General features: G+C 42.5%; 1 protein-coding gene across 1 annotated transcript; it reads left to right on the forward strand.

Annotated features, from left to right (window-relative positions):
- The first annotated feature begins 3,834 nt into the window (after positions 1 to 3,834).
- Positions 3,835 to 16,558, forward strand: CCDC112 (coiled-coil domain containing 112). Its single transcript, XM_086480056.1, has 10 exons — positions 3,835 to 4,422; positions 5,144 to 5,259; positions 7,003 to 7,124; positions 8,851 to 8,940; positions 11,238 to 11,313; positions 11,896 to 12,286; positions 13,361 to 13,768; positions 14,494 to 14,589; positions 16,325 to 16,443; positions 16,528 to 16,558. Exons 1-10 carry the CDS (start codon positions 3,835 to 3,837, stop codon positions 16,556 to 16,558), a joined length of 2,037 nt encoding a protein of 678 aa, XP_086336182.1.
- Positions 16,559 to 16,824: the final 266 nt, after the last annotated feature.

Raw genomic sequence — 16,824 nt, forward strand, 5'->3', positions numbered from 1 at the left:
GAAAACCTTTGAGGCTTAAGCAATACATTAGGAAATGTTTGTGTTTTACTGGCACGCCTGGTATCTCTTTTTGTCTGTTTGTTTCAAGTTCAGTTGCAGGAAACATTTTCATTTTCCTTTTGTAACAGGTAAGGGAGGTGAATAATGAGAGAATTACAGAAGAGTTAAGAAGGGGAGATGATGTGAAAATACATGAGGAAATTCTAGAGAATGGAAAATGAGAAGGAAAGAATTGGAGGGAAAAATGAAAGAACAGGATGAATCAATAAGAGCTCAGATTCAGTTGTCATTTCCACAGCTATAAATCCGGACAAAGTGAAGAACACTAAAATGATGTGCTCTTGTTCATTTGGCACCTTTGGATTTGTCACGTGGATTTGTTCAGGCTTTATAATTTCCCTTTTGGTCTTCCACTTCACTTTTACTGCGAAATCTAGACTTCAATCATGGTTCAAATAAAGGTTTCTTTTCTTGAAAGGTACAGGCTGTGTTTTACAGAAAGGAAAGGAAATGGTATTTTAGATGGGCAGATACATCTGTGGGCATTATGAATACGGCTTTTTTTTATTCCTGCCATCTATTCTCCTACAAACATTTACTAAAACTAAGCTCCAGACTCCAGGCCTCTTTCTATATCTTGTGCTTTTAGTTTCTCTGGTGATGCCTTCTACACAGAACAAAACAAGAAAGCCAAGCTACCGTTCCTTGGCATCATGCCACCAGGAAAGGTCACTTCTACCTAAAGCACATCTTTATGCAAAAATGAGTTAGGGTGAGTGGAATCGGCACTCATCTGGTGAACAGAAAAGGGATCTTCTATTCTGCCACTGCCTAGTCTGGAGTTCCTCCACTCCTGAGGCAAGTTAGGCACTGGCAGAAGAAGGTACTGGGGGACACTGACAGTGGGCTGCGGCTGAAGAGCAACAAACCTTTGTGTGTCCAAGCTGCCAGGTCTGCTAGCACTCCAGGACAGGTCTCACAGGGAGAAGTGATGACCACCCTCTGTCCTCACCAAATGAAGGGGAGCTGATGGTGCTAGTACAGGGCCAGACCAGACCATCCTGTAAAGAGGGACAGAGACAGCCAAAGGGCTGAATGCTGGCTATATGACCTATAGACAGTAAAAGCTTGCTGTTGGTTTCCAGAAAGAAAAAATACAAAAGCTATGCCTTTAGTAGCTATCACGTGCTTCTCAGATGACACCTGGTGGACAAAAACTAAAGAGATGAAAGCAGCCTGCCTTCACAGTGCAAACTGTACTGCTCACATCTGTACTACTTCACTTACTGCTGGTGTACCTATCAGGTGCCCTCCCTACTCTGCTTATCCCCACCCAGAGTGCATTATTACAGTGCCACAGAATAAGCACATATCATCCACGTACCTGTAATAGCTTTTTTTTTGCACCTGCTTCCATTTTGTTTTTATATTCTGGCTGATGCCCTGGGTTGGTTTAATACTGACCTGTGAGTCTGAGGCTAGGCTGGGGCAGAGACACTGTTTTCAGAAATAAAAATACAAGGAAAAACCATGTTGTCAGCAGCAACTGGGTGCTTTTATAGTCTACGATAACCAGACAATTTTTTGAATGCTTTCACAAGTGGATAGTTGTACCCATAGGGTTAAAGGCTTTGATTTCTTCTGACCATTAATTTACTCTTTCTCTTTTAAACTACTTCCGGTTTGCTTCTCTAACACCGGCTGTCTTTTCTAACTTGATGCTTTACAACAGCCCTAATGTGTTCTTGTTGAGAACCCAGAGATAAGGCACCAATAAAAAAAGACCACCCTGAAGAGAAACATCAGCTTAGGAAAGTCTGTTCTTCTGGTGATCCGCATTCAGTGAGTGGATGCTTATGCCTCCTGGTCAGATAGGTGGTTTCCTCAAGGATCTCATGGATGGCAATACAGTGTTACTGTGCAGTCCTTTTTCTCTATTTGGTTTAAAGGATTTCAGGAAAATGGGAGATACTGCTGAACCAATACTGTGACAGATGAGGCCTCTTCCATAAAGTGGCTGTGATCAATTTTTTAATTGTTGGCATTGCATCTTCCAGGTTAACAGGGTTTTTACTTTTATTTGGGCTTTTTTGTTCTATGTATACCCAGTTCCTTTAAATTTTAACAACTTTATTTTTTCTCAGTGTATTTCCATGCTTTATTTTTGTGCAAAACCTCAAAAGCTTTTAGCAAGCAAAATACAGAAGTCAGGGATTTGCTAACTTCAAACAGCAAACTAAGCTGAGAGAGTGTGGAAGAAGGCCACCCCCTCCAAAGGCCAGTGGGCTGGGGGTGGGCAAGAGGCTGGGAGGGGACACAGCTGGGACAGCTGACCCAAACTGACCAAAGGGATATTCCAAATCATATAATGTCACGCACAGCAATAAAAGCTAAGAGAAAGGGAGCAGGGGAACACACATTCATTATTAAGGTGTTTGTCTACACTACCTGTACACTACATCACCTGCTGATGGGAACTAGAGAATAAATCTTGTTTTCCTTTGTTTCTGAGCACGGTCTTTGCTTTTATTCATTAAACTGCCTTTACCTTGACCCATGTCTTTTTCATCTTATTTTCTCCCCCTGTCCTGCTGAGGAGGAAGAATGATAGAGCGGCTTGGTGGGCACCTGGTGGCCAGCCAAGGCCAACCCACTGCAAGCATATCCTGGCTTAGATGAGTCCTGCTCCATAGAGGGAATGAAGCAACACCCTGGCGCAGCTGAAACCCAGGGTTCACCTTTATACCAGCATCACAGTTTGATGCTTGACCCCACAGTGCTTAGAGCCAGTACTAGTCAAGCCTAACTCTGCTCCAATACCTGAAATATTGCTGCAGATGGCTTCTAGGGCATCTTTGTAAAGTCTTCAGGATTCTGAGTAAGTCACAAGTAATGTGTGGCAAATAGTAATATAGATTGACCATCCAGAAATTGGTGAACTACTGGACAGTATTTGAATTGCACTATAACCGGAGCCACCTTGTCAAAATGCTTGCTGAAAATAGGCAATTGCTATGGAGCAATCCCTGACCAGTTACCAGTCTGGTGATCCTAATAACAGAAACCTTGGAAGGGCTGACAGTCACCAAAGTAATGCAAATACAAGCAAGTTCTAGAAGACGTGCTTTTTTCTTACAGTGAAGGTCAAGACAAACACTGCTGTAGAAAGAATACTTCTACAAGCCATTTCAGGTAGCAATGTGTGAGAACAATCCTCCTTAATTTATGCTGATGACTATTTTCAGGTTTTGAAATGTTCTTCTTAACTTGTCAGTTCCTATTCAGCAAGTACAAAGAAACCAAATGTAAGCACAGTCATAAAATATAAAGAGGGAAAATATATCAGGAAAGTGCTCTTAAAAACATCAATTACGCAATAAAATGTCTTCAGTTTTGGCCATTTGGTTAGCATCTGTGAACACTTTTGGGTTCTGCAGCTGGGAAAACACCAGTTCATAAAATCTCTTTAGCTAGCAAAGACACTGCATGAATAGATTATTTCTATTCTGCAGAAATGTTAATTGGCAACTCACTACAAGTTTGATTGGTATATGTGCGTGAAAAGCAAGATCTTGAGAGTCCCCAAAACATACTGAATAATATGAAACTCTCTATTTTCTTTCAGAATAATGAGGATATATTCTGGTCTTCCTGAAGGAAGCAATCAATACAAAACCTCAAATCCCAACATAAATGAAATCCGAGCCAGTAACAAGCACGCTCTGCAACTTGAGAAAGGGGGGGGGAAATGTCAAACCGTATATGCAAGATGGTTAATCAGTCATAGTCCAATTACAGCCACACACTGCTCTTCCCAAATAACACCAGGCACCGATGGAACAGCAGGACACGGTGACACCCTCCAGCAAGGGCCACCTGCTGCCACTCAAAGGGCCCTCCATCTACAGGACTCCTGAACAGCCCCCAGGCCACGCCAGCGCCGTCCGTCGGCCCTTCGCTCTGGCAGAACGCCAGCTTGTGACGCCCTGCCTACGGCCCCAGCTCTTCAAGAGAAGAGTTCAGGAGGCTCAAACAGCACCGGAGAACAGTTCGGAGCCTTTCGAGGCTGTTGTCTTCTCCAAACGGTCACCACCCGCAGCGCCCGCCCCCAGGGTTCCCCGGCTGCAGGCACTCCGGATGGCCCCTTCCCACCCCCCGCCTCCAAGAAGGCAGCACACCCCACACACGCAGCGAGTGGGTCAGACAACGCGGGGAAGGCGCATAAACCCCGCCTTCTTTTTGTCGAAATCCCGGGATTTCGGGAGGCTTAAACCGCCAACACGCGGGGTACGACACGGCCCGGCCTGTCCCTCAGCACTGTCGGCGGGGCGGGGCGGCGCGCTAGTCGGCGCAGCCGCCGCCGTCAACATGGCTGCTCTGGCAATGGCCGTTGCGGCCGCGGCGGCTGCCGGGCAGCAACAGGTAAAGGTCTCGCCGCGGCGCAGGGCCGCTGCTTAGCCCGCCGTCCGGGGGCAGACCCTCTCTCTCTGCGGGCGGGCCTGCCGGGAGGCGGCCGCTGAGGAGTTCAGCTTCGTACACGGTGTAGGGGTAAAGGTGAAAAAGAAACCCGTGGGAAGCAGTGCGGGTTTGCCGGGCTGGCCTCAAAACGGTAGCTTCGTAACCCGAGCAGGCGGTTTTGTAATCTGCGTCCCTAGCAGTGGTTATGCTATGGATATTCAGGGTTGCTATGAATAAGCATTGGTGATTTGCAAGTTTTATTAAGCAGATTTCAGAAGTTAAGCTAGTGTTTCTTGAGCATGAAATGGGGGTGATCTGCCGAGCATGGATTACATGCTTACGGTCAGGTAGGTAGGTACTCTTGACTCGTCAGAGACTGCCTGGCATGAGGGGCAAGGAGTTGTCTTCATTTAGTATTGCAGTGTGGTGAGCTGCCTCTGTTACAGCAAGCTGATGTTGCAGTCTTTCCAATTTTCTGCTTAAGTATGCATTTTTGTATACAGTCATCAGCTTGCCATCACTTTTCACTCCAGTTTTATACCTGTGTGACTTAAAATTAGTTGAATTGCACCAGTATAAGTCTGAAGTAATGCTGTTAGTCTTCACTGTGGTGTTGTCTGCTTAAAAATAACCAATGAGTGTTTAAATATTGGTGTTGAGTAATACTTGATTTTGTTATGTACAGAATGAAAGCTGTTGCAGTACTGCAAGTGCTGGTCGACTGTTTCGGAACTGGAAGATGAAAGCTGAACAAGATAAGAAAGTTGAATTCCTAAGAACTGCGGAAAAGCTAAAAACTCAGTAAGTTAAACACTTCATCATAAGTATGTTTTCATGCTGTTCTGGGGGTAACATAACTCAAGGTTCAAGGCAAGAATTTATGGTAATGAAACCTTTAAGCTAAGATTTCAGGAGCTCAGGCAGATTGTTGTGGTTGTTACAGTAGTTCAGGATAGGCTCATGAGCTCCAAAATGCCTTGTTCTAATCACCATTTGGACTTCGGTCAGTCATCTTCTTTAGTTAAGCTATTGCTGCACTAGAAGCACAAAAAAGAAAGTGTGTGTGGCATAATTGAGTTCTCAGTTTTCGTACTCAGCTGTGCTTACCCTTCTAAGGACCTAAAGCACTTAAGACATACCAACCAAAGGGGGATTGCAGCAGCATTATAGCAGCTTCCTCAGAGAAGACTGAAAGCATGTCATCTAGGATAGGTAGGCTACTGTTTTGGAAAATGAGGGTTCAAGACAGCTGAGGCACAGAAATTATTTAAATCTGTTTCCCCACATCTTGAGTAAGTGCTTTAACAACTCTGCTGGCAGCTGACAGAACGGGGACGTTGCTTCTTGAACAGATGAGCTTTATGAGGAGGAGTTGACATAGCCACCCAGCTGAAGGAGAGGTTTGTAGTTGTGAATCCTGAATGAACAGTGGCACTTAAGTCTCACAGCAGCATTTTACATTGTCTGCCTGAATCAGCTCCTTTGGTTATTCTGGATTCTGGGTTATGGCTCAAATATTGACTGCTAGGTAATAATAGATGTTCCCAAGGAGCTTCAAACAAGGCATGCCATTTAACTATGGCACACTGTCCTTCTGTAGTTGTCCTCTGAAGGCTTCTAGTGCACTGGGTGGGGAGATTTTGTACTTGGTCTGGTCTGTGAATTCCAGTGGACAGCAGAGCATTTAAACTGTGAACCAAAAGCTGCACTGTATAGGGATTTGAACCACATACCAGCAACAGTCTGCTGAAGAACCAAGCTGCTACTGAGAGACAAGAGTTTCTTGGGCTGTCAGTAACGTTCCTTAACATTGGGAATCCTACCAGATGTCTCTGTACATTTTGGCACCAGTGTCCTGCTGTTCTGATATCTAACATGGTGGCCCCAAACTTCACAGATATGTTTTTTCATGTGTTGTGCTGTAGGTGAAACCCTAGTGTACTGCCTGGCTGTAGGAAGGCAATGCACATGCCACTCTGAGTTCTACTCTAAAGCTTCTGACTTCAGTAAGGAAGCAAAAGTCACCTATAGCTGTCTGTACTATAGTTAGTAAGTAAGGTAGCAGCTTTAATATCTTCAGTTAGTTACACGCTAATGAACTTGAATCTTCGGTTGCAATAGTACTGTTACTAGTGTTAAGTTTGAGGGAACGTACTTGTTTTGTCTGTGCTGGGGCTCCATCTATGTGTACAACTGCATTAATACAGCCTGTCTCTGTCCCTGCGCTTTCCCATGAAAATTCTCATAAGGCTCCCTGACAGTGAGCATACAGATAAAATTCTGGGCCATTCCAGTGTGTGAACCACTGTGAGGTAATGACCTTGTTAACTTTTTCTCTTGTTCAAGCTCTTGGGTACTTTGGTGGGTAGTCTTGTAACTGCAGAAAGATTTTCTTTGGAAACAGCTGTAGGAACAAACGGGTAAGTTGTATAAAATCTAAGACAGTCCTGTTGACACAGCCTCAGCTGGATACTAACCTTGGAAAATCTTGGGGCTTTGCTAAGTGTTCGTGTCTTACTCAGTGTGGCAAACTTTTTTTCCCAGGCTTGCAAATATAGAAAAAGACAAAAATGGACATCTTTACAATAGGAGGAGTGATTTCAGGGCAGAATATAACATACTAGAGGAACTGGAATATAGCATGACTGTCAGCAGGAAAACTGAAAGTAAGTGGGATTTTATTTGGGTTTTTTGTTTGCCCCCTTTTTTTTACTGTTGTTTAAATGGTTTAATAATCGGTAGTTAAGAGATACGAGAAGATGGATGCTGGTAAAAGCGTGGTATTTCACCACGCATACTGCTTATAAAGAAGACTTCTACACTTGCAAAATTGAGAAGCATAAATGTTTTGGGCCTTCTGCGTTATTAACAGTCTTTTTTTTAATCTTGAATGTAGCACACACCACCCACAACAACTTTGGTGGGAAGTTACAGTTTTAGAAACTTGGAGTCAATTTTGTGTGTGTATTGCAAAATCTAATGTAGTCTGGCTAAGGTACAATAAATACATACTTACCGCAACATAAGTTTTCACAGACTAATTGCTGCTTGTAAATGTGCATTTAAACAGTTCTGTGTTTGCACTTTTCAAATTCGTGGATAATGGATATTCATAGTCTAAATAATGTTGTGAGATCGTACACAGTCTGTCCTACAATATCTATTCTGCTTACAGACTGATTAAATACTTCAGAGAAAGAAGTGAGTCTGGTGACAGTACCTAGATTCTTTCAAAAGTAATCAAATAAATCATGCTATGACTTTTGATACACAAGATCAAAATAAGTTGAAGGGAAAGGGCACATAGAGACAATTAAAAATACACTTACTTTACAAATTTGTACATGTTTTACTGTGTGTCTTTTAATTAAGGAAACGTGTCATATCCTCTATATCTTGCAATCCTTAAGAAATGTAAATATTTCCAAGGAATGACTAAGCAAAAAAGCTCAAAAAATTTTTCACAGGTTAAGAAGGGAGCGTGGAGGTATGGATGGAGATACTGTTGTGAAATAATAAAGAGGATAAAGATGAGAGGTGTAAGGAACTACATGTGAGATGTGAAGGAGTGCTAGAATATTATCTTTTAGGGTATCTACTAGAAACTGCAGACTTCCCATTTACTGTATTGAGGTCTTTCAGCATAACCTATGTGCTTTTACACTTTACATGGTCTCCACAGCAGCTAGTGGGGTCATGTCCTAGCTACACTATGTTACATTTAGGTCTTGGACTCTGTTATCCCTTCCTTAAATCAAATCTTTTAGGAGAGAAGATGCAAGTCCTTAGTAACTAAGGTGAATCCAGAACTTCATCCTTGTCAGTATTATATTTATTGACTCATAAGGAGCCAAGTGGTAACAAAGCAAATAAGTGCATGCGCATGTTTGGAGTACAGGAAGACGTTGATTATTCTTAAGTTAACACAGAAAATAAATAAATCTCATTGAAGTAATACATTCACATGCATTTTTTTCCTCTTCATTGCTGAGAGTTTTGAGGCCTAGGTCAGAGTCTCCCTCAAAATTCTAGAGGAGGTATCATCTGCATAGGCAATATTCTCCAAACTCCAGTTACCTGGTAAAAGGTTTGGAAAAAAAAAAACCCAACCACCTGATTTAATCTAGGTATGACTATTCTGTTGGACCCCTTTAGATATAGGAGCTACTAATTTTAAAATATGTTGATGTTGTGTGGGGAGGTACGTGGCCTTTGCAGTCAGCTACATGCAGTTACAATCATGTTAAAATGCTTAGAATTATGGCAGGTTTTTATGATTAAACAGAATTTGGTCCCTGCTTAGATTAAATCCCCAGTTTATTTTGGACATTTCATTGTTCTTGTATTGAATTTAATGCAAAGAAACTGTTAGCACCTTATTTTGTTTATCAGAAGCTAAAATACTGCAGCAGCTATCAAAAATACAAAATAATGTGAAGAGTCTTCAGCAACAATTAAAAGATGCAAAGCCTACACCAAAATGTAAGTTCTGATGACACATTTAAAAAGATTTTCCTCTATAGACAGGTTTCTTGCATAGTTGGGCTTGTGGTTCTCCTGAGGACTTGGGATACTCCTTCAGTCTGTCTGCTTTTCCAGGAATCTGAGAAGGGAAGAATGCAGAAATATAAGAAATGGTGAATGATCATGCAGTTCTGTGTGGAGACAGAGAAACTTGCCCTGTCTTAGAAGTGGCGTGGGTTGGTTTGTTCAGGCTCTTGAAAGCCAGGTACTTTCTATATGTAACTCTTCACCTTAGGCAAAATAAAGTTAGTATCCTAGTGCTGTTTAGATATAGCTCCCTTTCACCTGGTAAGAGGTCACAGCATAGGGTCTACAGGGAACTTCTTTCTAGCTGTCCACATGGCTTGAAGTGTAAGTGGGAATATTCTACAGAAAATGCTGAAACAGTTTGTTCAGTTTGGATGTTTTGAAACTTTGGGGAAATAGGCACTGAAAGAACCATTCTCTTGTGATACTCTACTACTTCATGTGAAGCCCAGGTTGAAGCCTTCCTACTAGCTAAGGCCTTTCTAATGCTAGATGTAATGGATCTTGTTTCATTTATTCAGTGTCTATTCTATAAACAATGCATTATCTTCTTAAGCTGTCAGCAAAGCTACCAAGAACTAGCAAGACATGAAAGCTGAACTAAGAGTTTTAGATGATGTAACTGTACCAATTAGTTTATTGTTTTTAAAAGCCAGTGTAATGGATTTAGGTGTCAAGATTTTGGTAGCAGGAGGGGGTTGCAGGGGTGGCTTCTGTGAGAAGCTGCTAGAAGTTTCCCCTATGTCCGATACAGCCAACGCCAGCCGGCTTTGACGAATCCGCTGCTGGCCAAGGCCGAGCCAATCAGTGATGATGGTTTTCGCCTCTGGGATAACGTATTTAAGAAAGGGAAATTTATTGGGTGCAGCAGTAATTGCAGCGAGAGAGAGGAGTGAGAATATGTGAGAGAAACATTCTGCAGATGCCAAGATCAGTGAAGAAAGAGGGGAGGAGGTGCTCTAGGTGCTGGAGCAGAGATTCCCTTGTGGCCAAGACCATGGTGAAGCAGGCTGTCCCCCTGCAGCCCATGGGCGGTGGAGCAGATGACTGCGTACGCCCCGTGGAGGGCCCCACGCCAGAGTAGGTGGATGCCTGAAGGAAGCTGTGACCCCACGGGAAGCCTGTACCGGAGCAGGCTCCTGGCAGGACCTGTGGCCTGTGGAGAGAGAGAAGCCCACGCTGGAGCAGGTTTGTTGCTGGTGACCCCGTGGGGGGGCCCATGCTGGAGCAGTTCATGAAGAACTGAACCTGTGGGAAGGACTCACGCTGGAGAAGTCAGAGGACTGTCTCCTGTGAGAGGGACCCCACAGTGGAGCAGGGGAAGCGTGTGAGGAGTCCTCCCTCCCCCTGAGGAGGAAGGAGTGGCAGAAACAACAGTGTGATGAACTGACCCCAACCCCCACTCCCTGTCCCCCTGCACTGTTCGGGGCAGGAGCAGGGAGAGAAATCAGGAACAAAGTTAAGCCCAAGAAAGAAGGGAGGGGTTGGGGGAAGGTGTTTTAAGATTTGGATATCTCATTACTCCTGTCTGAGTTGATTTGTAATAACTTATATTTTTCCCAAGTCAAGTCTGTTTTGTTATATTTTTTTCTCCCCTGTCCAGTTGAGGAGGGGGAGTGATAAACCACCACAGCCAAGTTAGTTAAACTCAATATGTGTCCATAGAGATGTTGTGTTGGTTTAAAACAGATTCTAAAACTTTTTTCTACCATTGCAAAATTCTTCTCAAGGCAGCTGTCTTACAGTCTGTCTCCTTATCAGGACTACAGCATGCTGACAGTACAGGATGAAGTCTTACTTTGATGTTTCTTTGTCAGCTTTGTAAAAGAGTAACCTGTAGATTAAACAGGATTGCTACAGCCTGGTATAAACCCCAGGTTTGAGTGTGCTTCTTAAGTCACTAACTGCATGGTTACAAAAAACAGAAGTGGAAACTCTTTAGGATAACACTGTCTTATTCTGTGAACCACTTGAAGGTTTCTCAGAATGAGACTTGTTTAATGGAAATAAACATTTATACTGGGATTTGCATCCAGTTAACTAAATCACTGTGAAATCACACCTTTTGAATCTTTTAAGGCTGTTTGAGGTGGAAATGTTTTTTTTTGGTGCACTGAAATAAAAGTGTCCCAGAAGTCTCTGCAAGCGTTTGCACTTCTGGATAGTGCTGAATTACTTGTAAATACTATGGACTTCTTAACTGGTATACTCTTTCCTTTTCCTTATAGTTGTTGAGAAGCTCAAGGAAATGATGGAAGAAGTTGAAAATGCAATCAATAATTTTAAAGAGGAACAGAGGCAAATGTATGTTTATACATGCTTCAGCTACAAGAAAGAGGGCTTGCATAAGACACAATGAAAACTTTGCATTAGTCAAGTAAACTGTTCTTTTGATTTGTGCTTTTGCTAGTGATTCTTGTGTGAATTTGATTCTAGTGAATCAAAACTCAAGCTATCAACTTTAGAATCTTGATAAACAGCCTTTTAGAGAAGCTGTTGTATAGCTGTTGCAGTGATCCGATGTAACAGTGATTGGCCTGTGAAAAACATTTTCAGAGAAAGACTGCAGAAGAGGTTAGATTGTGGCTGTTCTGGTTTTTAAAATGCATGGTGGGGTTTTTTTCCCTTTCTCTCTGTTGGTGTCAGGAGGGGATTGAGTTAGTTGTTCAAGTGCCATAAATGTGTGCTTTCACTAGAAGGGTAACTTAATTCTGATTGTGTAGTGCTTTACTATGGGTTCATTACAACCATGCTGTCATCTGTGTTAGCATTTCACTTCTTAATCTTTGAAGAATAGCTTTTGTGTGGCATTTAACAATTCCAAAATTCATTTTTGGTGAATGAATACTGGATTTGTTTTCTTACATGTCAGTGTTCTCTTCTCAGATATGAACAGCTTTTGAAGGAGGAAAAAACTGCCATTAATGAGCTCAGTGTCTTTGAGAGAAAAGTGGAACAGTGGGCGTTAGGCAGCTCAGCCACAGAGAAAGTTTTGAAATTACCATCAGCCAGGGTCTTAGTTGATAAAACGTTGGAAAATCATCTACCTGAAGAAGTAGTACAGTTTGAAAGATTTCTTCAGCGAACAGGAGGGCGGCAAGGAGGCTGGGATGATTATGATCATCACAATTTTCTGAAAGTATGGACAAAGCACAAAGGAAGGCTATCTTACATGGATGAAGCCCTTGAATATCTCTGTGGAAGAACAAAAGAAGATATTGAACAGCATGAGAAATGGTATCAAGAATTTCTAATTTTACACGAAAGAAAGAAAGAGGTAAAATAACCCCTCTAGGGCTTTTGTAGCTTTAAGAAAATGTACTTATTTTTAAAATGCATGCATTTCTTATTTTTGTATTTGCCTCTCTGGTGGTAGTGCTAGGTGGATTTCTATTAAGAGTTGATGGTATATAACTGAAGTCTTTAGCGTGCTCAACTTGCCAATAATATTAGTCTTAAAGAATTACCAGTAAGCGTAGACCTGACAACACACTGAAGTGGGCTGTATATTGCCAAAGTATATTATAAATGCTTCTGATGGCAGTGAGCCAGCAAGTTGGATGCCAATCCCAGAGCAGTAAGTGATCCTATCTGAAACTGCAATTGTTGTTACATCTGTCACAGAATCAGAGGATGGTAGGTGTTGGCAGGGACTTCCACAGATCATCTAGTCCAACCCCCTGTTCATCTAGAGCAGGTTGCACAAGATCACATCCAGGGGGGCTTTGAATATCTCTGGGGATGGAGACTTCACAGTGTCTCTGGGCAGCTTGTTCCAGTGCTCTGCCACCCTCAGAGTTCCTGTGCTCCAGTTTGTGCCTGTTGCCCCTTGTCCTAGCACTGTCCTTTCCCCACTGAAAAGAGTCTGGCCCCATTCTCTTGACACTTGCCCTTCAGATATGTGTCAGCATTGATAAGATCTCCTCCCAGTCTAGAGAATTATTACTGAGATGGATAGTTCTTGAAGGAATCATAAAAGGTATGCTGGCAAAAAAACTTAATTATGAAATAGGTGGAATTACTAATTTGAAGAAAAACATTGACCTGAAACATGTTTGCATTAAAAAGAGCATATTACACCCACATTCATAACTACCCAAAATTAATATGAATGCCATAACTTCAGTAATTTTAGCAGGCACGTATTAAACCTGTCATCCATAAAATTAAAAAAAAAAAAAAGGTGTGAGGAAGCAGACATAGGTGCTTCTTTGCCTTAAGTTTTGCCTTTAGTAGCCTTTCTGTCTGCAGTTTGTATCCTTGAAGTATATGCTTTCATCAAACCAAATCAATGGGAATGTGTAAAATTTTCATGAAAACCTTATTTTTTTTTCCTGCTGTTCTTTTGCAGTCAATTAAGAAGTGGAAAGAAAAGCAGCAGCAAGAAAAAGAAGGAAACTTGAAGGAGAAAGAGAAATCAGAAAAGATGCTCAAGGAAGAATGGCTACAGCATGAAGAAGCTCAGAAGCAAAAAGCAGAAGAAGAGAGAAAAAGAAAACAAGCAGCAATTGAAGCATGGAAGAAACAGAAAGCAATAGAATTTGCAATGGAACAAGCATCAAAACTAAAACTTGAAGAGAAGGAGAAAAAGCAACAAAAAGAACGCCAGCGCCACATGAAGTTATTGTTGGAAAGGTATACCTTGCAGAAGAAAGAAAAGGAGGAACTTGAAAAGCTTGAAAAGGAGAAGAGAAAGGAAGCTGAAAAGGAGGAAAGGAAGAGAGTTGCTGCAAAAAAAATTGTTACGTTTCAAGAGCATGTGCGTAATTATGTCTCCATTTATGCATGTTGTTTTAAATTCACCTACTTCCTCCTACAATATAATGTATCAAACACATTTAAAATCCAAGTTTCATTCATTTAAATCTATTTTTGATTCACTATGAATAACAGCATACAAGGAACAGTATGAAACTTTAGTTTTGGACAAAGATGTTCCTTTTCCTCAGTATCTTAAATTCTACAGGATTATTCAAGCCCTTATTTCTTCCTACATATAGGAGTGGCTTTATTTACTTCAATGTGAAAATGTTAGGGGAAAACCAGCTTGGTCTGTGTTGCTCTCTATGCTGTAGGAAGCATCAGAAGAACTGATTGTTGTATGCAGATATGAAATAAAAAAAGAGATGTTTGAATACCCTGCAGGTTTCAGTAGCTGCAAGGTCAAGTTAGATTCCACAGCAAGGTAAATCTGATGAGTAGAGAACTGGTATTATTGTAAGCATTCACACTAGAGTTCATTGTTATAAACAGATTAAACTACTACAATGTATATTTTTTTTTTTCAAAACTGTGTAACTAATTTGTTTCTGCGGGACAAGCTATAAGAAGGAGCTACCTAGTGTAGCTTTATTCTGTACTATGACAAAATAATTTCGAAACAAAACAAAAAAAATTAACTGTGAAAAGGCTGCATGTGTATCTTCATACCATTTATTTTACTTCCAAAGATAAGTTTGCTTTTCCATTCATTATCTGTTGCAGGATCTACATAAACTAGAGCTGAGGATTCTGCAAAAACAAGCTAAGGAAGTAGAGCAACTAAAAAAAGAAAAAAGGTTGGCAAAGTTAAGAGAGAAGGTAACTTACTTTTTTTAGGTTTTACTCTAAGGTGTGTGCAGCTTGGTTGTTTAAACAACCTTTTTTCTCATTGTTCTAAAAAGCAATTATTTTTATTTATCTAAATGGTTGATAAAGGGAAAAAATATAATAACTTATCCTTGTTATCAGGAGACAAAAATGCAGCAGGTATAGTTGTTCTTGTGTTTAAAAAAAAAAAGAAGGAAAAAAAGGCAAGAGAATTTACCTCCCAGCAATATTTATTCTGGGTAAAGCCTCACACAAATGAGCTGCAATGTGAGTGGTGTTTTTTATTTTTTTTTAAATGGTTTTCTACCATTAGATAAATAAATAGGCTGGCTTCCAGAAGAGTTTGGGAATATGTCTGGGTTCTTAAGAGTCTAACCTTTCGAATTACTGAAATTTAATGAAAGCAGGCAGTTTGTTGCCCCTCTTACCGATTTTGTGTTTCTGCCATTTCGTGTGATATTAAGGAGGGAAAAGTCTCTTTCTGGCTAGCCAGCACTGTTTTGTGTACTCCACACCTATTCATCTGATAAACACCTTTCATCTTGTTTGTGCTCTCACGGCAAGTGCAGAACATCCAGGGAATCAGGCCCAGCCAGCATGGGTTCACAAAGGGCAGGTCCAGCTTAACCGACCTGATCTCCTATGATCAGGTGACCCACCTAGTGGGTGAGGGAAAATCTGTGGATGTCACCTGCCTGGACCTCAGTAAGGTATTTGACACAGTCTCCGTCCAGCATCCTGTTGGACAAGCTAGCGGTTCATGGCCTAGACGAGTGTACTCTTCGCTGGGTTAGAACCTGGCTGGATGGCCAAGCACAGAGAGTGGTGGTGGACGGAGTTAAATCCAGCTGGTGGCTGGTCACAGGCGGTGTCCCCCAGGGCTCAGTATTGGGGCCGGTCTTGTTTAGTATCTTTATCAACGACTTGGATGAGGGGATTGAGTGCTCCCTCAGTAAGTTTGAAGATGACACAAAATTAAGCGGGAGTGTCGATCTGCTGGAGGGTAGAGAGGCTCTGCAGAGGGATCTGGACAGGCTGATGGGCTGGGGTCAATTGTATGGAGTTTAACAAGTCCAAGTGCCAGGTCCTGCACTTGGGTCACAACAGCCCCACGCAGCGCTACAGGCTTGGGGATGAGTGGCTGGAAAGCTGCCTGGGAGAAAAGGACCTGGGGGTGCTGGTCGACAGGCGGGTGAACATGAGCCGGCAGTGTGCCCAGGTGGCCAAGAAGGCCAACATCCTGGCCTATATCAGCGATAGTGTGGCCAGCAGCAGTAGGGAGGTGATTGTGCCCCTGTACTCAGCACTGGTGAGGCCGCACCTTGAATCCTGTGTGCAGTTTTGAGTGCCACAGTCTAAGAAAGACATTGAGGTGCTGGAGCGTGTCCATAGAAGGGCAGCAAAGCTGGTGAGGGGAGATTTAAGATTGGGAAAAAAATGGGAAAAAATTTCTTTACTGAAAGAGTGGTTAGGCATTGGAACAGGCTGCCCAGGGAGGTGGTGGAGTCATCATCCCCGGAGGTGTTCAAAAGATGTATAGATGTGGTGCTTAGGGCCATGGTTTAGTGGTGGGCTTGGCAATGTTAGGATAATGGTTGGAACTGATGATCTTAAAGGTCTTTTCCAACCAAAATGATTCTATGATTCTGTGACCTAATGAGTGTACGTAGCTCATTCTGTAGTCAATGGAAAAGACCAATTTTTTGTTTGTTTGTGTCACTCTGAGGTCAAGATGCACATAACCAGAGACCGGTCCAGGTTGTACAGACCTACCAAGAGCTGGGAGGAACGCACAAAACAGATCACACCGACAGCTTCAGAACTGCTTTTACATATTCCTCATAGGTAAGAAGGAGAACAACGGACACGTAGCATGACGAAAATACAGTTGTATATGAGCTCCTAATGCTTTTTTGCCTTGTTTTTTAGAGCTGTCCCAGCCTGGAGACAAGGGTTGTAGATGAGCGCCTGCCTGTCCCTGTCACAGGATGATGACTTTCTCGCCTGTGAAGCGGCCAGCAGTCCTCGGGAACTGTCACAAAATTTGCTTGACCCAATAACATATAGTCCTTTTGTATTTTGGAAGTGTCGGGTTTGAAACGTCATCTGTCGGACTGGCAGGGCTGGCGTGACGGAGCCTATTTCCGGTGGCACTACCAGCGCCGCTCCTGAGGGCCGCCGCCCGCCCTCCCCGGGACCCCGCCGGGGCGGGGCGCGCTGGCGGTG

The sequence above is a fragment of the Leptosomus discolor genome, chromosome Z, assembly GCF_034619465.1.
Source record: "Leptosomus discolor isolate bLepDis1 chromosome Z, bLepDis1.hap2, whole genome shotgun sequence".
Taxonomy (NCBI): Eukaryota; Metazoa; Chordata; class Aves; order Leptosomiformes; family Leptosomidae; genus Leptosomus; species Leptosomus discolor.